Raw genomic sequence first — 27,608 nt, 5'->3', positions numbered from 1 at the left:
CTTCCCATTTATGCATTCTAAAAGGCCACGGTCCTCGCGAGGGATGTGTTTTTCAAGTAAACTCATGCCCAAAGTAATGCACAAAGGGTTATGGTCGCTATAAATACTCGCGAGGATCCTAAACTCCTCGATGATATTAACAAAGTCAACTGAGAGGAGGATGTGATCTATATAAGTGCCTGTTGCATGGCCTTTATAAGTGGGGATTGGGAATACAGCTTGATCGGGTACAGTCGACATTGCAGTGAACAAATTATTTTCATTCATTAATTCATTTAACCCTGTACCCCTCCGCGAGTGTTCAAAGTGTATTCCTTCCATTCTGTTACACCCCATCTGGCCAACAGGTCCCACACTAGGGTTCCCACATAAATGTGTGTTAAAATCACCTACTAGTATTTTAGAGCATGGCAGAGAGCTATCAATTGCCCCTAGCAAATCACGTAAAGTTTCTATGTTGCAATCTCCAGCCTGGTTCACAGAATTATAAAAATTAATCAGTGCAAATTGGATTTTACCCCTTCTAAATTCCAAAACCTGAATGTTTTTGTTACCAGATTTATGTTCAGTCTTCTGACATATAAGCGACAAACTAACAAAAATGGCCAAACCCCCTTTAGCTCTTCCACTTGCAGATGGTGTTGCCGGGATTATAAAACTCTGATATCCCTCAATGTATAGGTTTCTCCCTACTACCCAAGTTTCTTGAAAACATATTATGGGATATTTTTTAACATAATGCAGCCAGTCTTTATCTTGCATTTTGTCAGAGAGTCCGGCTATGTTCCATGATAACAATAGAAGTCCCTCCAAACATTTTTGACCTCCACACTGTGTTACATTCAAGCTCTCTGTTACAGGAGGGTTAGTAGTAGGGATTACAGTACTACAAGTATTCACATTCACTGTGCCTACGTCTTCTGGTAGTCATTCTACCCCATCCAGCCCTCCCTCCGCAGAGAAAATATCATACCTATTTGAAGTGGGGATATTAAAATAATAGGGATCTGTATGATATAGTCGTGGTTGTTGGTCATATCCGTCCCTACTATAGCCCCAGTTGTTTGCTGGTACTTCAAAGCCCCAACCGTTTGTTTTTTCTGGCCATATTGGTCTAGTATAGGTATGATTAGGCTTAGGGTATGTCATGCTCCTTTGTTTCTTACCAAAAAATTCCAGGGTGAGAGGAATAATAGTACCACTCCTTCGTTGTGGTGGTAGAATGTTTGGAAGGATATTTGGTAAGACTGCAGAGTTTACAAAATTTATAATTATGCAGTCGCCTTTAAATTTTTTGGGGTTTTGGCCTATCCAAGTGACCCTTCTGGCTGATTTAATATCTCTAGCTAGTTGTTGCTTCCCCCAAGGGGCCAACCGCATATTGCCCGATAGCCAGTGCAAGGCTTTACTTGTTAGCCCCGTGGGTGATTCAGTTTGGTCCGGTGTTAAGGGGGGAGCATTTGCTAAAACCAGCACTAGAGGGGCTGCGTCCTCAATAAAGTGAAGTATATCTTCTCCTGCTCTTGGTGGAGTTGTACCTCGTGGTTGTGGGGGGTGGATATCCCTTGACGGCGACTGAGTGGATACAGTGTTTAGTGTCTGGTCTGGAAGATTTACCCTTGTAATATTAGGAATTGTGCCTGCATCTGGTTGGTGGCCAAGTACCTCTTTTACAGGTATGGCCAAATTTTTAACTGAACCAGATATGTTAGACACTTCTTCCAATAACTTCTTTTGATCTACTCCCAGCTTTTTTACGTCTGCGGTTAACTTATCCAGTTTGGCCACAACCGGTTTAATTAAGGCTCTGAATTTAGTGTCAATTATATCTACCAACCTGGAAATAAGCTCCTCTTCCATATTTAATTTATCATCCTCTTCTAATTTCCTCCTACCTTTTTCCCTGCTTCTCAGTGGTGACGCAGCCCTCTTCCTCCCTATACTAACTCCACCGCGAGGTAGTTGGATTTTTCTACACTTTCTAATCGCTCGAGCAGCTGGAGCTAGAACGGGAGGATTGGCTTCTATAGTTGTCTGCTCACTGACTTGTACAGTATGATGTTCTTCAGGGTCTACTATCTGTGAGTCCGAGACATTGATTGTGGCTGTATCTTGGTCCTGAGCTATACTCACGTTTAACGGACCATTTTCAAGCGCCTCGGAGTCTAGGATAAAACTTCCCTCGGCCTGAGATGGAATATCTAACCAGGGTGAATCTAGTGAAGGGCTTAAAGGAGATAAATTGGGGGAATGACTGAGACCTAAAGATTGTCTTATCTTTGTGTTATCTTTGACACTACTTGTACCATATAGTTTTCAATAGAATTACCCCCCATCACAACATTCTTCTTTGGCATTGTTAAAAGTGAGAGATGTGAAATCCTAAAGGTTATCCAATATCCAGAACAAGCAGAATCACGAGAATATAGTGCACAATTAAAAGAAAGGAGTGCGGGTATTTCTGGGAATTATAGTCTTACTGTTTGGTAACAGTCAGGTACAACAGAGGCGAAGTGACGTGCCCAGTCCAGTCTCCTCGGTTCTCGGAGGGTCTCAGAGGGTCCGCCCTTAGTCCGGGCTTTGTCCCGGGATGAGTCCCGCTGACGCGTCCCGCTGACGCGCGCAGAGTTCGCCTAAAGTACGAAGCCGAGGGCTGAAGGGGAGGAGACCCGGGAAGAGGCGGCAGGTGTGCGAGATGTTAGAACGCACTGCCTGGTGGGCCTCGCAGTCCCGGTCTCCCGTCGATCAGCAGGAAGCGCACTTAGGACCCAGCAAGGCAAAAAGCTTCTCCAATCCTCTGTTAGACAGCAGTCTCAGAATCCACGGACAGAAGCGACTACGAGCGGCTCCCGCGGAGCGGGGGCCGCGAGTCGTCTTTAAACAAGCAGGCAGGTGAGGGGAGGAGACCCGGGAAGAGGCGGCAGGTGTGCGAGATGTTAGAACGCACTGCCTGGTGGGCCTCGCAGTCCCGGTCTCCCGTCGATCAGCAGGAAGCGCACTTAGGACCCAGCAAGGCAAAAAGCTTCTCCAATCCTCTGTTAGACAGCAGTCTCAGAATCCACGGACAGAAGCGACTACGAGCGGCTCCCGCGGAGCGGGGGCCGCGAGTCGTCTTTAAACAAGCAGGCAGGTGAGGGGAGGAGACCCGGGAAGAGGCGGCAGGTGTGCGAGATGTTAGAACGCACTGCCTGGTGGGCCTCGCAGTCCCGGTCTCCCGTCGATCAGCAGGAAGCGCACTTAGGACCCAGCAAGGCAAAAAGCTTCTCCAATCCTCTGTTAGACAGCAGTCTCAGAATCCACGGACAGAAGCGACTACGAACAACACATTTGATTCAATGTAGTGCGTACGAAACCTAATTATCATAGCCACATTTTTAAAAGTGTGGCTACACTAATTAAGTTTTCTGTCAACTACACAGAATCACATGTGTTGTCAATTAATGTCAGTAAAAGCAAATCTCTCTTTTTTTAGCACTTTTAGAAAGTTGGTATTTCCCTGCTTTAGCCATTTAGTGCCTGCAGCCTGTCACTGGGTTACATGACTGGATGTAGTTGGCAGTTGGACTTTGTGTATTTCTCCTAGACAGCAACACACAATACAGAGCTTAGATATGCCTGGATAAGATGGGAGGGTGGAGCAGGGCACAGCACTATTTACTCTTGAATAGGTTGTGTCCTGCCTCCACACTAAGGGCTGTGTACCCCCAGCAGTTATTCTGATGCCAGAGCAGTGAAGGCAGGAAACATATACATTGCAAAGGGAAACCTCTAGAAGCTTTTCCCACTTCAATAGAAGGTCTGGGTATAAATATTGGACCTCAGAAACCAACACGTCAGTACTCTTCTGGCCCTGTGGAGACTCTGTCAGGAAGAAGGACTGCTGTGCTGCTGAAAAGACTGCCACTGTGCTGGACTGCTGCCCTGACCGGAATGTTGAACCCAGGACACATGAGTGACTACTTCAAGGGCTAGTTGGCTGGCATCCTAACTACAGCCTCAGGAATAGAAGGCTCCAACAACCTAGAACTCAGCACCTGGATGCCGCCCTCTGTGGTGCCACCCCAGTCCTGAACCCTTGGAAGTGGGTCTGAAAGAGCTGTGCCTGCCCATTGGTGGATCCAGTAGAACCAATGCATCTCCTCTACTATGCAGTGCAACCCTAAGGGGAAACTACGCATCACCTCTGCTGCGAGGATTCGCCCTATGCAAGGACTCCGCATCAACAATGCAGCCCCCATCAAAACAGCCACTGCACGATGCCTCCCCAACGAAGGCCTTTGAACTGTGAATCTCTAGTAAATGGCAGCCTTGACAATGATACAGGATCTTGCACCACAGCCTCATAGTTCCCCGGGTCCGAAGCCTTGCCTTGGCTGCACAATGCATCCTTGATGCTAGACTTTGCTTTGCAAGCCCATCATCACTAGGATCCACGACGATGAAGCAGGACCTCGAATCACAGCTTTGCTGCTTCTCTGAACCAAAGCATGGCTGCAGGGCATCCTCAAAATGGAACCTCACGACAATCTGCAACCAGGATCTAAAGTAGTATTGTTCAAAGTGACTAGCTGGGTCTCTGTAGCTGGCCTGCGCTCCATCGTGGTCAGCCTGAACTTGTGAGTTTGTCCTGGTCTGGAATGACCAAATAGCCTGAGTTGGTTCTTTGTGCTTTTTGGCACTATTGTTACTGAAATGTTTAAACCTGCTTATATACGGTTCTACTGATTGAATACTTGTCATTTTGGTCTTTGTGTATTAATTAAAATGTGCTCCGTGTTTCTAAATAGGTGTGGTATTGTTCTTGTCTTCTGTTTTTTAATTATTACTGTTTGAAGTGCTGCATAAATACTTTACATATTGCCTCTAAGTTTAGCATGACTGTTCTGTGCCAAAATATCAGATGGTTGAACACAGGTTAATTTGGGGTTTGCTTGTGCCTCACCCTGACAAGGATTGTGACTGCTACTTGAGAGTAAGATTCCCCACTCTACCAGTAACCTCATTTCTTACATGAGAGATCTGCAGTAGGAGGGTGGGGCTTTGAGCCCAACACCACCTGGCTAACCCAGGGGATATGGGGACCAAAGATAGGGGATGGACCTTGACAAACACACTCTACCAGACCTTCCAATCTCTCTCAAAAACAAACATGGAAGGATTCAGAGACTGTCACAGACGTCCTGGCGAGGTTTTAAAATCCCTGTAAGACTTTGGCTCAGCAAAGTCTTCATACAATGAGCTGGAAACCTGTTATCTGCAGGGGGTTCCAGCACACTTTGTGCAACTGTAATATTGACTCTTCACCAGGACAGCACGCAAAGAGACCTGATAGTGTGCGACATAGGTTAGCGCCATGTGATTTGGCAGGTCTACATTAGTACAGTGAAGTTATGTTTACAGTTCTGCATTTTAGAGTCCTTTAAAACAAGTGGTATTTACTTATAATCAAATTGACCAAAGTTTGTGTTATTTCACATGGATTCCAGCATTCACGTGACTCCAGACGTTTTTCAGCTTGACTGAGTGTCTAGGCAAATGGATGGATGAGTGAGTGAGGAAAGAGAGAGCAACTTCCTGCCCCAACAGAACCACTGCAAACTCTAGCAGTCTTGCCTCCATCATATATGCACTCAATCATGATCTCACCTATTCATCCATCCATGAACTCACCAAATTATCTTTCATCTTACCATGCACCCATTCACTCATAGAGCCAAACCAGTGACCCATCCATGTTGTCACTCGCCCATGTACTTGCCTGTTCATATATTCATCCATTCGCCCATCTCTTCATCAATTCATGGACTCATTCACTCACTCAATCATTCAGGACTTTTCTTTTGACAAGTTTCTTGTTCACCCATTTACCAATCTTTATAATTACCAGTAGCGGCCACCACCTATCAAAAGAGGTAGGGCGGTAGAGGGAAGTTTGGTGGGGCTTGAGCGGGAAGATATTAAAATAAAAAATACTAACCTGCTGCTCTGCTCTCACTGATGCATCCAGCCACCTCGCCAGTTCCTCTTGTCGGGCCAGAATGGGATGGGGCCACAAGGCACAGGCTCCTCAAGGCACAGGCTCCCCACCCAATCCAGACACTGCTCTTAAGCACGAGAACAGCATCAGGATTGGTCTGAGCAACCTCGTTTGCCACTCAGTGAGTGCTTTGGAGTCTGTGGCTTTTCTTCCAACCCGGCTGTGTAGGAGAAACATAAGTGTGCATGTCAGTTTGCCCGGCCTAGGACGGCAGCCAAACTGACACTTATAGGTGCCCCTCACTCCTCAATGCCATGGCTCGACCTGCCCCACCCAATAGTCATTGCAATTTCAAACAAAATGATAATAACTTTGTGCTATTATCATTGTATTTATCATCTGTAGGCTTTGAATCATTATGTAGGAGCTACCCATGATATTACCCATACAAAGTATCAAAGTATTTATTTTTTAAAAGCCAGACTTTTTGGCTGTTTCCGTGCTTTCTCTTTGGTGATTTGGTGAACATCGCTCATTCGCAAAATCGTGCTCCTGTAGCACTTGTTTTTTTCCCTTTTTGTCTTTTTTAGAGTAACACACAGCCTCGGATTGGTCTGGAGGTCAATTGGGCATCGGCAGATGTGCCATTGGCTGAGGCCAGTTGGTGGGTCGATTTTTTGGTCTACTTAGGACTCCACCTCTGGTGCACAGCGTGAAAGGCTGGTACAGCCTTAACAAACATGACCCCATGCATATGGAATCAAGCCAGTGGGCTAATGTCAGAGACAGAATGACAATGGGCTGCTCCGAACTGTCACAGCCTGAGATGTGCCTGCCCTCTGGCTAACCATACTCTAGTCTAGAGTTGACTAAGTCCTGGATTGCCGATTTTAGATCAGGGGGGTCAAGGAAAGGTTTCAGGCTTCGTAGGTAGTTCAGGTGAAATCTGGCAGTTTTGGCCATCGCGTTGATATGGCCCCCCATGTTCAGGTTGCCGTCTAAAGTAATTCCCAGGGATTTAGCAGAGTCCACAATGGTGGGAGAGCAGTTTAGCGCTGTGATAGCCTAGGTCCAAACTTGAATGTCTGTATTGGCGTTAGGGGGAGAGATTAAGAGCAACTCTGTTTTTTTTGCATTGAGTTGAAGCTGGTTAGATGTGAGCCAGTGAACAGTAAGTTTCAAGGCCTCATTCAGGGAATGTATATCCTCTGGAGAAGAGATATTGATGTAGAGCTGTGTGTCGTCTGCATACATGTGGTAGGAGATATTGGCAGTGCGCAGCACCTATGAGAGCGATTCGAGATAAAGATTGAAGAAGGTAGGGGATAAGGTTGATCCTTGGGGAACTCCAACTGTGATCGGAGAGTAAGCGGATAGGTTGCCATTGATCAGGACTCTCTGAGAGCGGTTCTGAAGGAAGGATCGGAACCAGGCCAAAACGGTGCCATCCAGGCCCATCCTAAGTTTGAGGCGATTCAGGAGAATTTCGTGGTTAACCGTGTCAAAAGCCGAGGATAGGTCAAGGAGGCTCAAGAGACAGGTTTTGCCTTGGTCAAGGGCTTGAAGCGCATCATCAACAATGTGAAGGAGTGTGGCTTCCGTGCAGTGCCCAGGTCTGGAAACCAGATTGCAAGTCGTCTGGAAGGTGGAAGTTGGAGATGTGTTGGCTCAGCTGTTGATGTACACATTTTTCCAGCACTTTAGCTAGGAGAGGGATGTTAGAGATAGGTCTGTAATTGTCAGGAGAGGCAGGATCTAAAGTGTTTTTTTTTAGAATAGGGACCACCTGGCCAGCTTTGAGAGAGTCAGAAATCTATCCCTGTAGAGAGAGGAGTTGATTATAGTTGTCCAAGAAGTGATGATAGCATGAGAAGCAGAGGCAAGGCAGTTTGAGGGGAGAGGGTTGTTGAAGTGATTGTTGGGGCTTAAGGAGGAAAGAATTTTTGAGATCGAGTATTCATCATAGACTTTGAAGTTGGACCTTAACCCTTGGTTTTTGGGGGAGGTTTCGGAGGGCAGCACTGAGTGGGGAGGAAGAACCAGAGGGGATTGGGAATAGGTAGCAGACATGAGATCCTTTCTTAGGGCAGAGATTTCATCACAGAAGAAGGAGGATAATTGCTTGCATGGGATTGTAGAAATAGGGGTCTCTTTGGAAGATTTAGCAAGTTTGTTTGATTGGTGTTTGATCAACTTGAATAATTTGCAAGGTCTATTCTTAGCGTTATCCAGTTCAGCTCTAAAAAATTATTTTTTAGAGTTGATGATTTTTTTGTTATAGGCGTTTCTGGCCTGACGGAGAAGTTTACGATGGTCTGCGGAAGGGTGCTTTTTCCAGTTCCGCTCTGTTTGTCGGAGGGACCTCCTCTCATTGTTAAGGGATCCGTTGAACCATGGGTTCCTGTCTTTGATCTGTGTTCTTTTCAGTTTTAGTGGGGCAAGGTCATCGATTATATTGGCTATCGTTGTGGAATAATGTTCAGTGAGGTTGTCCACCATGGTGATATGGGCGGGAGGGAGAGGACCGTTGCACAGCGGGCAGCCAATTTCTGGTGATCAAGGTTCTTGGTGTCCCTGATCCAGCTTTTGGGGATCACCTGTTGCGGTGTCCATGTCTTGTGAGTGCCAGGAAGATGGAAGGTGATAGCGTGGTGGTCAGACCAGTCGCAGGGATCTATGGAAATTAGTTTGACTGCAGATTACTTGGAGATGATTCTGTCTAGAATGGCACCTTTTGAGTGAGTAGGGAGGGAACAGGCTTGGGTAAGGGCTGGTCAGCCAGGAAGTCTCTGATGACATTAACCTGTGGATCCTTGGGGTCATTCCAGTGCAAGTTGAAGTCACCAAGAAAAATGTCATTGGCGTTCTGGGAGGCCTTGGCTGTGCTGATTTCCGTGGGGTAGTCTGTGAAGGTGTCATTCTTGCCTGGGCGGTGGTAAAAGATGAGCAGTCTGCACTTTTTTTGCCCAGTCCTTCATTATCCTAACCTTGCCAAAAGGGTTCATTTGGGTAGAAAACGATTGTTATTATTAAAGAAAACCTCTAACAATGATATGTTTTAATTCTGAATTTGTGCTTTTCCAGAATAAGGACTCTTAACACCTTGGCTGCTGTGACTTTTCCCCTCCTGTGCTGACATTTTATGAATCCTCATTGTTCATGACGAGCTCAGCTCGTCATAAGCACAGCTCAACCGTGCCTCATGACGAGCTGAGCTCGTCATGAGCATCGAAGGGGTTAAACTATATTGCCTACCAGTATCGATGAGATGTGACACCTACACCGGACCTTGTAGTCCTGTCTGATGTAACATTTCCTATGCACTGATTTAAAAGCATACAATTGTCTCTGTGCAATGTGTGTGCTGACACCTTACACTGGTATGAGTGTAAGTAAGTAAGTAAGTAAATTCTTTATTGTTTAGTTAATTAAAACCATTACAATATATAAAATACCACAGTGTTTAAAAAGCAGGATATTGACACTACTATATAAGAGATAAAATCAGATGTCAATCTTGCTTAAGGATATGCTTTTTGAGGGCCATGGCTCTGCCACAATGAAAGGAATTCTTGTTTCAAGATCAAGTCTTTGCCAAAAGGCCTCGTTTTTTCTCGAAATGGTTGATGAATTTGACTGTTCTGCATATCAATTGTGGATCCATTGAGCATAGGATTTGAACAATCGCTGACCGACAGATGCGTACTCCGTGTTCATTGAACTTAGATTTTAGCTGGTATGAGTGGTGCTACAAAGTTAAATGAATCTGAAAGACCGCGGTTCTGGAGACTTGAGGGGCACTGTTAAAGGGCGGTGGTGAGGGGATCCGTGGCAGAGGTGGTCATTGGGGGGTTGCCAACAAACATTGGCGAACAGGGCGTGTTAAAGTCGGCCCTGTACATACTTTTACAATCACCATGGAGCCCAAACTGTAAAAAAAGGAATATCCTTCAGGCCCTACACACAAGACAAAATGCAGTCAGGGGTAGTTATTTGTCTGCCTCCTTCGTTTCCAGTGCTGGAAACCAAATGAGCGAAATATTCGCCGCGTTCATTTTCGGCACTCACGGTGCAGGGCCATGTGAGCCAGGACAAACCCCTGAAGTACGACATCAACGAAACGTTCCCATCATTTTTCAAATGTCACGACGTGATTTACTGAGGTCAAAGTGCCCGGGAAAACAATGGAGTATTCCCGCCTAGTCTATTCCTAACTCAAGCCCGCCAACAGTAGCACAATGCACAGACAGGCAGGTGTGCCGCCGCAACGGTTCTGGACTATATTATGGGCATGCAATTATTATATTGTCCTTATTAAGTCTCAGCTAGCGAGACATAGTTTACTATTACTGCACAGGACTCTTCTGGAAATATTTGGCTCCATCCAGCATGCTTGGCGCCAGACCCCTGCAGAAACAGTGCGCGATGCTTTCTGTGGCGTCTCTCGCTGCGCTGCTCCTGTATTTCTCACAGCAATATCCGCTCCTCGAAGTGTGCAGGCATCCGAGGCCACCGAGCGGCGCGCATCCGGGGTCTCCAAGCGGCGCGCATCCGGGGTCTCCAAGCGGCCCAGTGATGGACCACACCCTGCGTCAGTCCCTTCACCTTTCTCCCAGGGGCCGAATAAACTGCTCTAAAGTCATCCGCGGAGAGGAGACGCCGGAGGAACGAAAAAAAATCCCTGCTGCCGAGGAAGAGTTTTTGAATGTGACTTCGAACTGCCGCTTGTACAGGGAAAGCAGAAGATTTATTCCTGTTGCCCTGAGCCGGGAGGAAGAGCGCTTCCCTATCGCATACTCCATGGTGGTGCACGGACAGATTGAGATGTTTGAAAGGCTCTTAAGAGCAATATACACCCCGCAAAATATATACTGTGTTCATGTGGATGACAAGTCTCCCGAGGTCTACAAGCAGGCGGTAAGAGCCATCGTGTCGTGCTTTCCCAACGTGTTTGTGGCATCAAAGCTGGAAAGAGTGGTTTACGCATCTTGGCTAAGAGTTCAAGCCGATCTCAACTGCATGGAGGACCTACTGAAAAGCCAGGTGCCTTGGCGGTATCTTTTAAACACATGCGGCACTGACTTTCCAATAAAGACCAATGCTGAAATTGTAAGAACGCTCCAGGTGCTGAATGGGAAGAACAGCCTGGAGTCTGAAAATCCATCAGAGTCAAAAAGGCAGCGATGGACCTTTCACTATGAGGTTCACGACTCCATCGTCAAAACAGAGGTTCGAAAAAGTCCACCTCCCATCAAATCCCCCATGTTTACTGGAAATGCTTATTTTGTGGTTTCAAGGGAGTTTGTGGAGTATATATTTAGAAAAAACACAGATGTGGAGAAACTGCTGGAGTGGGTAAAGGACACCTACAGTCCAGATGAGCACCTCTGGGCCACGCTGAACCGCATGCCTGAGGTACCTGGGTCTTCCCCACACAATTCCAAATATGAAATGTCCGACATGAATTCAATGGCAAGAGTCGTGAAATGGATGTATCTGGAAGGGAAAATCAGTGATGGCGCCCCTTATCCACCTTGCACAGGCACTCACCGCAGTTCAGTCTGCGTCTACGGGGCTGCAGAACTGAAGTGGCTTCTCCAACAGCATCATCTCTTTGCCAACAAATTTGATCCTACAGTTGATAACATAGCAATCCAGTGCTTGGAAGAGTATCTCAGACTCAAAGCTCTTTATGGAACTGAGCTATAATGATTTCTATTTAAAACACAATGAACCGTGTAAGTTAAAATTATATCAAAGATGTGCTTTCGCTAAAAGCCAAACTGTAAAGCAACTTGTTTTAACGCTTCATGTTCCACCCTACTTTAATTTGTGAGCCCACATCATTTGCTACACTTATTATTTCCTTGTTAATTGTAATAAATGGACATGGTCATTCATTAGAGTAAGGAGTGAGCTCTAGTGCACAGCCGAAGACTGCTAAGCACTATTCTTTCACCACACCCGAGGGACTGTTTGAAATCGAATTGCAGTTTTAACTAAATATGAAAACTAATTTTATTTGAATTTATTTCAAATGGTATTTCTTGCAGCACATATCAGTCGGTGAAACATTTGGGCGTTGTGGTATTTAGTTGAATTTCAAAAGCAGCAAGTGTATACAATTCCTGTGCTTTAGTGTTGTTTGGGGTAAAAAGTTTACAAGCTTCTCAGTTTCAAATGGCTTATGTGATGTAATGTTTAAATATGTGTTCAATACAATTAAGACCCCCAAAAATTAGAATAATAATCAGAAGGCAAAAACATTTTTTAACAAATGTACATTATAAAATTGCAATAATGTAGCCTTTCGTTTATTAAAACAAATTGTATAAGCTTCAAAGCCGACCATGTCATTGGGCTACCTAATATACTAGATAGGTGGTATGTTCCATACACGTACATGCGGTGTAACCAAAACCAAGAGAGTTTCTGAAAGGTTTTAAAATATAGGAGGGGTTCGTTGCGATATGTGCCAGGGGCCTAGTGAACTCCCTGCTTTAGCGGCTACAGCGGGGGGAGGGGGGGAGGAGTTTTCATGGTCTTTTGTCTGCAGTTCGGCAGACAAAAGCTCATAAATCAACGCTATAAAGAAATATAGCACCAATTCAACGCTATAAAGGAATGTAGAATCAATAGAAGAGCAAGCAGGAGCAGGAAAGAACGAAAGATGGGTAAACGGAACAGGAAATTATAGAAGGAATACCGAATAGAAGGGAGGGAGAAAAGGAGGATAGATTGATTATTGGGAGGATGAATAAGCGGTTGAAAGGGTGAGTGAATGGATAGGTGGATAGACTGGTGAAGTGAATGGCTAGGTGGATGGACAGGTGAAAGGATGTCATAGTAAAGGGATGTGTGGATAGGTGGATGGACAGGTGACAGGAATGCAGAGTAAAGGGATGGATGGTTGAGTGAGTGAATGTCTAGGTGGATGGGCAGGTGAAAGGATGTCACAGTAAAAGGATGTGTGGAAAGGTGGATGGACAGGTGAAAGGATGGCAGAGTGAAAGGATGGATGTAAGAGTGGATGAAAGAATGAGTGAATGGACAGCAAAGTAGATGGATTAGTGAATTGATGGCAGAGTGGATGGATGGGATGAGAGGGTTGGTGGATGATGGACGACAGAGTGGCTAGATGCATGTGTGAGTGTATGGATGGATGGGAGCATGGCAGAGTGGAAGGGTGGATGCATGGTAGAGTGCATGGAAGGATGGATGGCAGAGTGGATGGATGGATGCATGGCAGAGTGGGTGGCTGGGCAGATGGATGGATGGATTGATGGCAGAGTGGATGGATGGGATGACAGGGTGGATGGATGGCAGAGTGGCTAGAAGCATGTGAGAGTGTGTGGATAAATGGATGCATGGCAGAGTGGAAGGTGGATGCAGGGCAGAGTGCATGGATGGATCCATGGCAGAGTGCATGGAAGAATGGAAGGCAGAGTGGGTGGATGGACGCATGGCAGAGTGAGTGAATAGATGGATGGGAGAGTGGATGAATGGATCATGGCAATGTTGATAGATAGATTCATGGCAGAATAGGTGGATGGATGGATGGTAGAGTGGATGGGTAGAAGGAAGTAGGGTAAAGTGGATTAATGGATGGATGAATGAATGGATGGATAGATGGCAGAATGAATGGCAGAGAAGAAGGATGGCAGAATGGATCGATGGAATAGGAACGATTGAATGAAGGATGAAAGTATGAGGATGACAGAATATAATGATGAAATACAGGATCGCCGGGTGAACGGAAGGGTGAAAGGATAAATGGATTGATGCTTGGATGGAAGGGAAAAGGAAGCTGTTGTAGAGAGGGTAGGGCTCACTTGCTTTGTTTGCTTGGTGCCACCAGAGCTTTAGCTCATAGTGGGGGTATTTTAATTTTCAGGCTACTCACTTGATGTGTGCTGTATCTGCTTTGTGATAAGTATCGGTAGGTCAATACTGCTGATATTTATTGGTGGAAAATGCTCTGTATTGACTGGAATATACATATTTTGGCGCGTTAAACACCAAAAACCACGTTATTCCCCAACAACAAACAATTTGGTGATATTTATTGGCCTCAATACATTCTGACTCAGCAGAGTTGGATTGTATCAGGTGCCGTATATATCACATAATTTACCAGGCGGCTCGTGATAAGGGCCTTGGATCCCTAGTAGCTTTCAGTTTCTGCTATGATGTTCCGTCCTGAAAGAACGTCTTTCTAGCTTCAGGAACACTATTATTATTTCTTCTTAGGTAAAAGATAGAAAGGAGAACTCAATATTAATATTAGTTTTGTTAGACCAATTCAGTGCTTTATGTTGCTCTGCCTATTTTGAAACCTGGAAATAGGCTCTAAATGTTAAACAGAATCTTCATGAAAGCAGAAACTTTTGCTGTCTGGAGACCGACTGACATCATCTCTGTGTTCATTATCAGTAACTCGGGGCAGATTTACAAGAAAGTGACTCATCTGTAGAGATGTGTCACATTCCCTGCATCACCCTGATAGACCCTTGCGCCACCATAGATGCGCCAAATATACAATATGGCGCACCATGGCACAAGGATTGACAGCTGTTAGCACAAAAGTCACGCATTGCTGGAGTTGAGTCGCAAGCACAACACAACTCCAGCAATGCATGGCCTATCCTCATTGTGCTGTGTCACTCCTTATGCCTGCTCCAAGCAAGCATAAGGCTTTGACGCAGTGGCGTCCTAGAAGTGGGGAATTTCACTGCGTCACTTCTACGAAGTTTTTTTGCGTGGGACTGCCCCCCCTGCATACATTATACCCGACGCAGGTATAATGTGACGCAGGGCTTTACAATGTGACGCATCTCCCTGGATGCGTCACATTGTAAATGGGCTGCATTATTACGCCGCCGCTTAGTCACAAAAAGTGATGCAACAGCAGCACAAAAATTATGCAAGGGGCTTTGATATCCCCCCCCACACCCGTTTTTAGCTGCTTCTCTGAACATCTCATGCTGCTCTGGTTCATTTGCTTCACACAGGTCTATTAGAAACTCTCACTATCTATGAAAGTCATTCAGCCCTTGGAAGGAGCTAGGCAGGGTAATTTTCTACAAATGCCATTTCAGCTCTGACAATTCTGGTTACTGACACACTTTCCTGCGAGCTACTCTTCCTTCAATCTATGACTCTCCACAGCCCCTTTCTTGCTTTCAACACACTTCCCTGTCCACACATCACATTTGTCCACTCGACTGTACTGCTAGTATGTGATAGGACGGGTGCATTTGCTAATTCCAAGTAGAACACACTGTGCTACAAGGAAGGTGATCTCCTGAGTTCGGTCTTCCATCCATGCATTGTGACAGTAACATTATCTCTATCGCAAGAAAACCCAAACTGTCATTGCAACAATGACAACCTCCAACAGCCTCTCAAGAATGCCCAACTGACTTCTTCTTTCCACTGCCCTTCGAGGAAAATAACTATCAGTCTGGCTCTTACATCACTCATGTTTTCCGATCATCTGAAAATATGTGTACCCAGCCCCTTCAGAAAAAAACCCTTCCTTACTGCCAGAAAACCTTTGACATTTCCACCCAATTGCTGCCTTCCCTTTCATTGTACACCATTGGACCCATTGTCATCTCTCACATAAAATCTCGCCTCAACTCCACCTGTAACACCAGCCTTTCCGTGGAGTCTGACCTTCCTGCAGCACTTGGTAGATTGTCTCCACCGTTGTAGGGCCTCAACCAGCACCAGTGGATTACAGGATGGACCTACCACCCTCAATCACAAGATTCTCTGCAGCACTGACAATTACTTACAAGATATTCTCCCAGTCGCCCCACTACTTAGAGTCTTCATAACTAATTCATTCAAGTCTTCCGAGGCCAGTTCTTGGTAGCTATAGCACTGCAACATTTTCGTTTATTTTCCTACACCCACCTACTCGCCCACCTACGCACAACCCACTTTCTTTAGGTTCTATCAATACACCTCACTCTTGCCTTCTCATTCTCAGAGGCGGTTCCCTATGCCAAGAGTTTTTTTTTCAAAAATTCAATTGTAAATGCTGAATAAACATATATAGTTATTGTAATTTGGCCCCAAGGTTGCCATATCTTGCCGCAAAGAAGCACTAGCCATATTTCCAATACACAAATCAATACATTTGGGCCAGCATGTTATTTTATTGCTTTAAAAATACCCAGTCTCACTGGTTACCATGATATTCCACATTCTTGTTTTATTTACATGGGCAAGTACATACTTGTGGAGCATGTCATGACCGCCATACATTATGCGCAAGCCTTGGCAAACCCAGTGGGTCTGGCATCCCTTTAAAAAAAATTAAAGTGCATCTTCAATAATTGGCGATTTACTATGCATTATTGTGTGGATTGGCGAGTGGATGTGAGAATAGCTCAAAAGATAGATGAGTGAATGGATAAGTCAATGTGTTCATATACAAGGCACGGATAGATACTAGAGTAAGTGCGTGGATGCTTGCATGGGTGAGTAAATGAGTGTGTGCATGTACGGCTGGGGACAAGGTGCTTGAGGTCATCACAGTTCTCTTTGGTCGTTTTCCCTTCCTGTGTATACGGCTCAGTGAAACTCTCATTCATTCACTCATTCACCATGATGCTCTCAGTCACTCACTAGAGAATTTTCACATACGCTCACAGACCCTTAAACGCAAAAAATTACAATCACTAACGAAACACTTCTAGGTTGAAGAAAGCAATATTTAATAGCATTTTCAACACTTATGCTGCACATGCTACCATATTTAGACTTCTACATAATGTGTTAGTATGATCCAAATAAATGGTATTCACTGACTCGACATCTAAATGATGACAGTCGGAGTTTGCTCTGATTGGCTGACAGGGAAATCAAGAACAACATGTTAAGCTTGGCAATGTGCACTTGAAAAAGTTAGGAGTAACAGAAAACTCAATGAACTACCGGCCAATCTTGTAGCTGCAATCACAACCAGCAGATACGACTTACAGCCCATTTCAGTTTATGGGAAAAGCATTGATTTTCTCTTGAAAACGTATACAAGAATGTGTCTTGATAAATGAAGGAATTTGGAAGGACCATTTTTTCCTTGGTTTGTCATAGTGCTAGACATAAATCCAACAAAAAACAACTACGACGGTGAGTCCTAATTCAAAGATACATGGCTCAAGGTGCCACTCGGACCTCTGGGCCCCAGTGCTACGGCACCTGTTGCACCGATGGAAGTTACGCCCTTGAGACAGCCATTATATTTTATTCTCATAGCTTTTGGCCCATTGAATAACGAGAGAACTTATGTAAGGTTGAGCAGAGAGAGGGAGAGATAAACAGAGTAATATAAAGGGGGAGGGGTAGAGACAGAGCAGCAACGGAGGGAGAGAGAAATCAAGAGAGAAAGAAAGACATTTTACAGTCAGAGATCCAGAAAAAAACGTATCTACTTTAAAGGCTAACTCACACCACCAGGACAAAAATAGATGAGGTCAAAGAGTGTTTTCCATGTGGGGCGATATATGAAGTGTTGCTGTTACAGGAGTGGGGTAGCTAGGGCTTTTGACTTCCATGACGATACGATACGAAAGTTTGCTGCTCAGTGCGGGTAATGGGGGGGAGCAGGAGAACGACCATGACGAGTGGGGGGCGGGTGCTTCCGGGCACAAAAGAAGAGGAGAGGGAGCAACGGTGACGAGGTAGAATACACAAAAAACAAAAACAAAACTTGCGTTCGTGGCTCTGAGCCGCCCCCCAAAAAGTGACTCCTGGTGTGGACCAACCCCGTCCCCTTAGCTACACCACTGTGTTACAGTCATAGCAGTAGCCTGACCTTATAAAGGAAAGAATGGCGTCTGGATAGTAGAAATTTTGGGAAGCACCAGAAACTTGCCTTTGGTATCACATAAGGGAATGATTGGCAGGGTTCCTCGAGGGCATCCCTGGATGCAGCTGAAGCAGGGAGAACAAGCATTTGCAATGCAATAGGTCTCGCATTATTAAAGTTTGAGCTATTGGTGTTGCATTATTTAGCAATGCCAATAGCTCAAACTTTAATAATGCGAGACCTATTGCATTGCAAATTTTTGTTTTGTTAGTTTCAGGCTTTGTTGATACTAAGGACACATAGGGCTTGCAAAAGTTATCCCCGAGTGTATCAAAAACAGGTTTACAAGATAAATGTGAGAGCGTATTTTCCATCTCGGACTGAATAATTCTGAGCTACTATGGGGCTGCTCTCCTAACAATCGCAGAGTATTTCCAGTCTCTGTGAATCATTTGTAAGTGCCACTGTTTAAAGTAAAGCCTGTATCTCTGTTTGGTGAAAAGTAAATACCCCCACTATGGCTGCCTTCATGGTATCGTCTGGTTGCTATCCTGGTGGTTCTTTACAACTGCTGGGCGCATTTTGAGCAGCAAACACTTTAAGCACAGGTGCGAGCGAAGTTGCAGATGTTTGTATTCATAGCCATCTTTTAATCTAGACGCTGAGAAGCGTGAAAGAGTGGGTCACAGTGGCGTAGCGCCAGTGGACGTGTCAGGCAAGGGGTCCTAAAGGCGCGTGTGGCTGATGGCGCCAGTAAAATGACCGCCTCGCCTTTATGTAGGCGTGTCGTGAAGCAGTCAGTCACAGGTTAGATCTGTGCCCCTGCAGAGACCTGTGTGGCTGCAGCAGAGTAAGGGTGCCTCTGAAGCGCAGGCGGGGCTGGGGCAGATGCCTGTGATGCTGAGGCACTCACACATCACGTTGATCAGATCGGTGCTTCTTAGATGCTAGCTGGCCTGGGGCAGTGTCAGTCACGCACCAGCCACGTGGCAGTACCTTCACGAGTTACCGTCAGTCAAATCTTTTCCAAACACATGACCCTACGTGTAAAGTGCATGGATGACCAGCACGAAGGATCTCGAAGGGTCAGGCAGGCCTGGACCCTCTAACAGACCCCGGCCTTTCAAGCCTCCTCTCTGTGCCTTCACTCTCTTGAAATATACAAGTCACCCTACCTAACCACATGGGAATAAATACAAAGCTGGGGTGTAGCCAAGGGCACTCTGCTGTGCCTCTTACTGCACGTTGACTGTTGGAGAGGAAACGCACCACGTGGCACAGTAGATAAAACCAGAATGCCGCGCGCAATGTGCGCACTCACCTTAGGTGGAGGTCCGTCAGGTGTGAGCAGCAAGAGCTCAGAAACAAGCCTTGGCACAGACAAGCGGAGCACTGCATGGTGTGGGCTCAGAGGGCGCAAGAAGAAGTTTTTATAAGACCTTCTCTGTGAGTCATTCACGGGTTAATATTTTCGTTGCTACCAAAAAAAATGGGCCTGCCTTAGAAACACAACAAAGGCCCTCCCTCCAATGAAAGTTAAAAAAAAGCATTGGCAAAAGTAATAGGCCTGACTATTTTCGACGTAAGAGTGATTCTTATCTGGTAGTTCATGTTTGGAGGAGTGAGTCAGCGCACGGATGGATACATGAGTGAGTGTGTGGATAACTCAGGGGTGATCGCTCCATCCTTGTTTGCCAGCATGAAGGATGCCTGTAGCGCGACTTTGCAAGGTATCTAGCGAGAACTAAAAACGTCTAAACGAAGACCAATAAAGAACAAATGCAGAGTATGTGACCAGTGGCTGCAGAAAGAGGAAAGTGAAAGTAAACAGAGGCGCATATATATATTGTTTACCTAGAATCAAATTCCAATAGCAGACACATACTATGTGCTAACACTCATACCAAACTGCAACCTGACCAAGTAGCGTGTGATTAAGAAGCCTCCAACTGAAGAGTAAATACCTGTTGAATTCTCATGTTATCCACACAAAGCCATAAGTAAATAGCTTTAAGGGAGCTCGCATTCTGTAAACCAGTGGTGCGCGCGAGCCCCAGAGGAGCGGGGGGACACGGACGGGAATGGGAGTTACAAAGGCGGGACATGCGCCCGCCTTTGCCCAATCCTGTGCTGTTTAAAAAAAAACATGCTAAAATCCAATGGCAGGAGGCAAAAGCCTGTTCACATGCACGAGTGTGTGAGCAGCTTTTAGAACCCCCTTACAAGAGGTCTTGCACTTCAACGTAGGCGCAAGACCTAAAAAAGGCCAGGAGGCCATGACCTTTTCCGAGAGCTCAGCAGTGCTTAATCTGAGGCGGTGGTCGCAAGTAGGGCCCATTGGCACTCATTATTGGGGACGGGCACTTATTTTTTCACATCACATTTTCGGCCAGAGCAAGAGAGAGAAAAAAACACAAAATGGTGGAAGGAAGAGAAAGATGGAAAACAGTGACAAAGAAAGAAAAGAATGATACAAAAGAACCTAAAAGAGAGAGATAAGGAGGCAGGGAGTGTCTGGTGGAGGATTAAAGAGGCCTGAGGTTAAGTCGAGAGAACACAGTCATAGTCCTGACATTCCACAGTGCCAGCCACGTGATTCTGAGCAAAACTAAGGGATAAGGCAGGTTTGGTGCTAGACATGGGCAGTGTGGGCAGATGCCCAGGGCCTCGCACTCAACCCACCAGCTTGGGGCCATCCACCAGTGCAACACACAGCAGGTCCTCTTGTACCCCTGCCGGTCCAACTGAAAGAAAGGTGTCTCCTTGCAATTGGGCCAGGGGAGGGGCCCTCTCCCTGGGCCTTTCAGGGATGGAGGGGGGAGGCCTAGGGGAGGCAGACTGTTAGGCCTGGCTTTTTCAGATGGTTTATCCCCAGACATTTTGCTTTTTGGCCTCCTGTTTCTGACCTGTTTTTGTTGGTTTTATGACTCTGGGCACTTTACCACTGCTGATCAATGCTAAAGTGCATATGCTCTCCCTTTGTAAATTACTGTTATGGATTGGTGTTTCCATGATTGGCTATTTGATTTACCAGTCAGTCCCTACTAATGTGCACCATGTGTGCCCAGTGCCTGTAAATCAAATGCTACTAGTAGGCTTGCAGCAAGCATTGAGCCACCCACACGAGCAGCCTGTAAATGTAACTCTGGCCTGCCATTGCAGGGCCTGTGTGCAGTCTGGTACTGCCATGTCAAATTGGCAAGTGTGCCCACTTGTCAGGCCCCAACCTTCCCTTTACTTACATGTCAGTCACCCCTAAAGTAGGGCCAAGGTACCCCTGAGGGCAGGGTGCAGTGTATGTGAAACTTAGGACATGCCCTGGTGTGTGTGGCATGTCCTGATAGTGAATTACTGCCAATTTCGTTTTTCACTATTGCAAGGCTACCTGTTACCATGGGAAAGAATGGGGAGTTTGTTTATAACATCTTATAAACATAACAGGCCCTGGGAACAAGGTAGTAAAATGAAGTTTAGTATTCCTGAACTCAGAATGTTAAAATATATCTTTTAGGGAGGGTGATTTTTATATTCTGTGTTTGAAAATACCACTTCACTTTTAGAAAGTGGGTATTTTCTTGCCTAACCATCCAGTGTGCCTCTGATAGGTTTGTGTATTGCATGTCTGGCTTTTGGATGACAGGGGCTGTAGAGGGGCAGTGGCTCCAGAAATCTTGGCTGGGCTGAATAGTCCTGGGCTGCATTTAGAGTAAGGAGAGGAGTTGTCCTTTCACCTGCATGAGCCTGGTCTGCCTTCAACAATGTTGTCTCTACCTCCTGCCAGGAAGCGGCACCAGGGAGGACAGAACTGGTTTTGGCTGGGTACAGAATGTAAATGTAAATGTATTGGCATTTATATAGCGCACTACTTACCCGTAGGGTCCCAAGGCGCTTCGACCGCTGCGAAACCCTTCCTGGCTTCCCTGAGAGATGGTCCCTTAATGGGTATCTCCAGGGTGAGACCAGGCATCCCCGGCGGTCTGGTGGGGCCGTTAGTGAAGATGAGGCAAGCTAATGCCCAGAGTTGCCGAGTGTGATCGCTGATCAGAGTGGGCACCGAGGCGAGAGAATTATCGAGTCCGCTGACCCTGGTCCAGAAACCTGCCGCGCCGGGAATCGAACCCTGGTCCCGGGCCGTCCTCTGCTCTCGGGTCTGCCGCCTCTAACCAGTGAGCCACACTACTTCACTCTCTGCCTTGTGTATAAAAAGAGGGGCCAAGACAACAGACATCACTTCTGGGAATAAAAAGGAACCTTTGCCAAGGAGAAGAGCCGGAGAAGCTGAGGAGGAATACTGCCCCAGTGCTGTTTGCTGTCTGGGGTTGGCCTGCAGTGGCTACTTGCTGCCAAGGAAAGGAGAAAAGGACGTTGTTGCTTGCTTTGCCCCCCAGCTTGAAGAAAAGATCTTGAAAGGCTTGAAATTGAGCTTGCCTTCTGTTCTAAAATCTAAGGGACACAAACACCTGTTTCAGCTGCCACAGAAGAAAACAGCAACATGGATTCAGGTGAGCGACGACGTAACCTGCACCGAAGCCATGGTCACCGCTCGTGAAGAGCACGACGCACCCCCGACTTGCACCATAGGGCCATCGCCTCCTGCCGCCGTTCCACATCATCTCCGAAGCCATCACTGAAGCCGCTGCCTGCACCGGAGCTGAGGACACCGCCCGTGACATCCACAACACATCGTCCTGACTCGCACTCCAGCCCCGACTTCACTGATGCCGGTGCTTCATCAACGCTGAGCCGATACTCAATGTGAGTGACTCCTGAATCCATCGACACCGCACCATCATAAGGTACAGACACCTCGCCGTCACCGTGATGTCACCTTCCCGACACAGTAGGGAACCGACGTCTCACCCCCCAGGACTGCAGTAAGAAAGCAAGTCTTCATCACCCCAGGGTTCGTAAGGAAACAACGCCGCTCGGCACCAACAAAGCATCACCTCTCCGACGCCGTGCACCGTCTTTGCTTTCATCAATTCCAAGATACTGTTCTTTGGGGGTCTGCTTGACTCCGCGCCCAATGCTGCACACCTCGCGGTCGGCGCCGTTCCTCGGGATATCCATCTGTGACGACATCGTAATAACTCCAGGTGGAGTTATTTGTTGCTACAAACTTTATTTGAGTGAAGAACCTATTTTTGAGGATATCTCGATAACTTTATTGTGGATTATTGTTGTTTGGTCTTGTTTTGGTTTAGATAAAGATTACTTATTTTTCTAAATTGGTGTTGTGTCTATATGTAGTTTTTTCATTGTATCACTGTATGTGTTCACAAATGCTTTACATACTGCCTCTGCGATAAGCCTGTCTGCTCATACCAAGCTACCAAGGTGGTAGGCAGGGGTTATTTTAGAAGTGTATCCCTCTTACCCCGACTAGAACCAAGGGCCCCCTATTTGGACAAAGGTACCCACCTCTGCCAACTAGAGACCCTCATTTCTAATAGAGACACAAGACACTTCCTCTTGTACCAGTTGCAAGGAGACACATTTTGCAGGGTTGTCCTGCAATTAGGTCTCCTGCCCGGCTGCCCATTCAGTGACACTGTGGGACACCCTTAGTCCAGCACTTTAGCACCCCCATGGTTTTACCTTTCATCCTACAAACAATTCTCACACCTTCAGCTCGATAGGAGCTGTAAAAGAGGTGCTTGTCGGTGGCTGAGAAGAGGAGCTGCGGTCCAGGAGGAGTCTGCACAAAGCAGCTTTCAGAGCCCTGAATGAATCACTTATGTAAATTCAAGGGGCCTTGCACATTCCCTTTCTGCCTGGGGCCCTGAAAATCCTAGAACAGGAGCAGGGATAAGGTACTTTTTCTTTTACATATCAACCACTGAAGCAAATGTTCTTTGAAGGCATGCGAGATACTACGAGACTTTAGAACAGTAGGGTAAATAGAAAGTGGGTGAGTACACTAGGTTGGAAAAATTCTCCACTGTATCCCAGTTGCAGTATGGGATTATGTGATCAACCAGTCTTGGGATAATATGAGGCATCCACACTGAAGGTGTTCTTATGTGTGATAGCATGGATAGGGTAACTCACTTGAAAACGTCCAGTCGTTTATAGGGTGATTTATTGTCGAAGCAAAGGCGATACTTCAATTAACCTGGTATCCAAGGTCTTCTAATGATAGTTCCAACAATCTCTAGATCTGATTTCTCCAGCTTGTTAACCAGTATAAATCTTTGAATTTAAATTATGAAAAACTGCAAGATACGTTTATGGTGCCAGCACCTTGGTTTACTGCAGTATTCCCTGCTGTCTTGCTGCCTCCCAATACAGATAGCAAACAAGTAAGAAAGGAAAAAGTAGAGGAAAGACATGAAGGAAGAAAAGAGAAAGAAATTAAGAAAGGAGAAGAGGAGAAATGATGACGATTAGAGTATAATACAAGGAAGTAGCGAAAACGAAACTTACCAGCCACGGGGCTGTCTAACTAAAATGGGCGAGAACGCGCCTCGCGCGCTTCTAGCCGAGACCTAAAAACGGAAGCCCCCGAAGCCCGCTTACTGCTGGTGCTGTGGTGCGCGTGACGAAAACTACCGTGGGGCGGGACTTCCGTTTCCTTCTGGAAGCTCGCGCCCACGGAGTGGCTGGCCAGGAGAGGAGCAGTCAGGAGAGGAGCAGTGGTGACGCGGGTCTCCCATGCCCAATAGAGAGCCCCGCGGTGGCGGCTGAAGTCCGGAGTTGCGCCGATGAGGTGAGTGGGGCTTAGTTGTAGCGTGGGAGGGGGGGTCTGTGTGCGCTCATGTGTGTGTGTGTGCGGGCGCTCTTGTGTGTGTGCGGCGGGGGTGGTGGTGTGTTTCTCTGTATGTGTGCGCTTATGTTTATGCGTGCGTGTATGTGCGCTAGTGTGTGTGTGCGTGCATGTCTCTGAGTGTGTGCCTGTGTGTGTGTGTGCTCGTGCGTCTCTGTGTGGGTGTGTGTGTGGCTAGCCTGCCGGAATCGGAGTGCGTGGTTGTGCGCGTCACCCGCTCCGATCCCATTGTGGCAGATGCGCGCAGCCAGGTCTTGTCTCCTCAAAAGCGAAGCCAGTAACAATAGGTCTCTGGCGAGACCGCGCTTTTGTGCGGTTAACGCCACAAGACCTAAAAACTATCACTTCAGGCTGTTTCCATGGGAACCCTGATGTCAGAAGGGTTGTTTGCTTAAGGTCCTTTCTCGAGAATGTCCTGTTTGACTTGGGTGAGCTTCCTTCCAAATGGGCTGAAGGCAAAGTATTCCCGGTTGCTATGTTTCTATCAATGTACTGAGCATTCTCTCGCGAGAATTCCTGCCAGCCAGCGTGCCACATAACCTTGATGAAATAAAGTATAGTGTATGGGCTGAGGTAAAGGGAAACAGACCCCATTGATTCTGTCTATGGCCTCTAATGTGAACCCCCGTAGAGGAACTCTATTGCAACCAATTAAAGAACAGCTGAATGGAATGTTATAGATCTTGCCTTTATATAACTTGCATCCCTGAATTGCACACTGCAAAAGACGATGTAGAAAACTAACAAAGTTTTTTTTCTGCAACTTCTAAATCTAAATGTAGAGGCTGCTCTTGGTATAATGAAAAGTACAGCATGCAACAGAGAGCTCCTGTCATTCTTAAACAATTGCATAGCGAGACCAGTCTAGAAATGGCAGCTATAAGGAAGAAGTAAGGGCACCTACTCTCTTCCAAAAATAAACCCTGGGATGGCACCTAAGGGTCCAAAGTCCACTAGGCTGACAAACAAAAGGCTGGTCAGGCATGATGATATGTATCTCACAAAAAGGATCAAGGGAAGTATAGGCTACTAAAATAGAAATATCTATCCCATACTATTTCCAAGAATCATCCTCCTCACACAGAGTATTGGGTTGCGTGGTGCACAGAGAATAGGGGAAGGTGAAAACAAATGTGGGGGCACAACAGGTGTTTGGCAGATAACCCTCACTCACCCGAGGGTGACATGCTTCATCATTGGGTCCCTCCACATACTGGGACCGCAAGGTACCCAGTGTGGGCTACAACTTCCCCTCAGGAAAGGAGCAGGAGTGTTTTAAAGTAACACGTCAATGTATTAATGCCTATAGGGTAAGGGTGAGGGGCAGAGTGCAACAAAACAGTGTATTAGAACTATCTCACTAGGGACACCACAACTTTATTATTTATCCTAATGGATATGGGTTAAAAGCACAGTGATACAGGGTTATGGATATTCACCCTGTGGTACGGACACCAGGGACTACTTATCACCTCATCAAAGCAGCCTGGTAACCCACTAAACCTGACCAATCAGGACGGATCACTGGAAGGCTGAATTTTGGCTTACAGATGACAAAGTCATGTAACTTCTTGTCTGTACATTTTAGCATAAATTCAACAATAGCATATTGTTAGATTCATCAATACCATTCCAATAAGTCCTTGAATGATATTTTAATTATTCCCCTGGCTGAAATAATTAGTTAATACCTTTTTTCATGTTAACCTATGTGACTGGGGCTCTGCCATGGGGAAAATGAACAAGGTAATTTCTCCAAACACCAGGGCTTCTAAAACCATTTTTATGGGGACCTTGCCTATATCTACAGGGCCCCCACTCCTGAAACATCTATGGGAATCTTTAGGGGTCCTGAATATTCAACTATTATTTTGCAGATCCTAACTTCACAGTGCTGCTAGCACAAAAGTCAATTTGGGAAGCACTTTACTACAATGTGGAAGCGAAATGTGCAATTTCACTAAACCCATGGCATATCAAATCTACTTTATAAGGGTCCTCCTTATAAATACCTGACACCCCACCACTGGGACACCTAGGGGAGACCCTAGAACAGAGTGCTGAGACACCCCTGTCAACATTTTTAGTCGTAAGGACCCCCTCCTGACAAACATTTCTAAACCTGTAGGCAGGGCTACTGGAATTATGAGGCAGGTTAGGACCAAATTACACGACAGGCTTGACTAAATTGTGTGGGAAGAAAATGTAAATAATGTTATTTGATGCTGCTTTATTTTGGGATAGAATTGCTTCATTATTTTGACATTTTTTGCACACAGTAACATGAGGAAAGATTTCACCCCATCTGTACCAGTTTATAACCAAAGTACAGCAATTAACATCAGAAAGATGTCTAGTCAACCTTTGTAATGGCCCTTCCACTCCGCAGGAATACGTGCTGCCACATTAGAAGCTCACCTGGCCCTGGCTGGGAGCAGCAGGTGTCCCTTAAATCCCTGGCGGTCTTGTGCAGAGTTAAGCAATTTACCCATGCCGCTTTTCTCTCACCCCTCCCTTCCATTCCTCTTTCCTTTCCTCTTCCCTATCCTCTCCTAATCCCGGATCCCTCTCACCCTTTGCAGGCCATTTTCTTTCACCCCTATTTCAAACTCTAATTTCTTCTCATCACTCTTTATGACAACCTTCAATCCACTTATCAACGCCATCCCTTCTTTCAGCAAGTTATTTTCCTAGAACAGTGGTAAATATAGGTTCATCGTAAGAAAGAGCCAAACGGACAGAAAAAGGGATTACAGGTGGGGAAATGAAAAGAGGACTGAAGTGTTAGAGGAAGAAAGAGGTGGAGAAGATCAGGAAAAGGGGAGTATATTTTGTGAGTACATGAGAGACTTTTAAAGACGAGATTGAGAGGGATGAGCAGGTATAGAGAAAATGTGAAGAAAATGGAGGGAGATTCCAGGGAGACAGAGACAGGACTACAATTAGAAGATCAAATCAAAGGGATGTGATTTAGAGGGAAATTAGAGAAGGAGGTGGATTGAAATAAAATAGAAACCTGGACAAGTTTATAGGTAAAGTATGAG

At 46.0% G+C, this 27,608-nt stretch overlaps 2 protein-coding genes across 2 annotated transcripts in view; one reads left to right on the top strand and one right to left on the bottom strand.

The window, feature by feature from the left end:
* Positions 1–27,608, bottom strand: part of DNAH9 (dynein axonemal heavy chain 9) — a 1,435,662-nt gene that overhangs the window by 1,188,096 nt on the left and 219,958 nt on the right. The gene's annotated exons all lie outside the window — the stretch shown is intronic.
* LOC147701958 (beta-1,3-galactosyl-O-glycosyl-glycoprotein beta-1,6-N-acetylglucosaminyltransferase 3-like) lies at positions 10,316–11,896 on the top strand. The gene has a single exon (XM_086928728.1). It carries the CDS (start codon positions 10,367–10,369, stop codon positions 11,684–11,686), a length of 1,320 nt encoding a protein of 439 aa, XP_086784854.1. The 5' UTR covers positions 10,316–10,366; the 3' UTR covers positions 11,687–11,896.

The sequence above is a fragment of the Lissotriton vulgaris genome, chromosome 7 (assembly GCF_964263255.1).
Source record: "Lissotriton vulgaris chromosome 7, aLisVul1.2, whole genome shotgun sequence".
NCBI classification, from domain to species: Eukaryota; Metazoa; Chordata; class Amphibia; order Caudata; family Salamandridae; genus Lissotriton; species Lissotriton vulgaris.
This window is presented reverse-complemented; position numbering and strand designations above follow the sequence as displayed.

What these genes read in the sequence shown, in the direction of transcription:
- LOC147701958 (XM_086928728.1), top strand. Translation starts at nt 10,367, where the DNA reads ATGCTTGGCGCCAGACCCCTGCAGAAACAGTGCGCGATGCTTTCTGTG.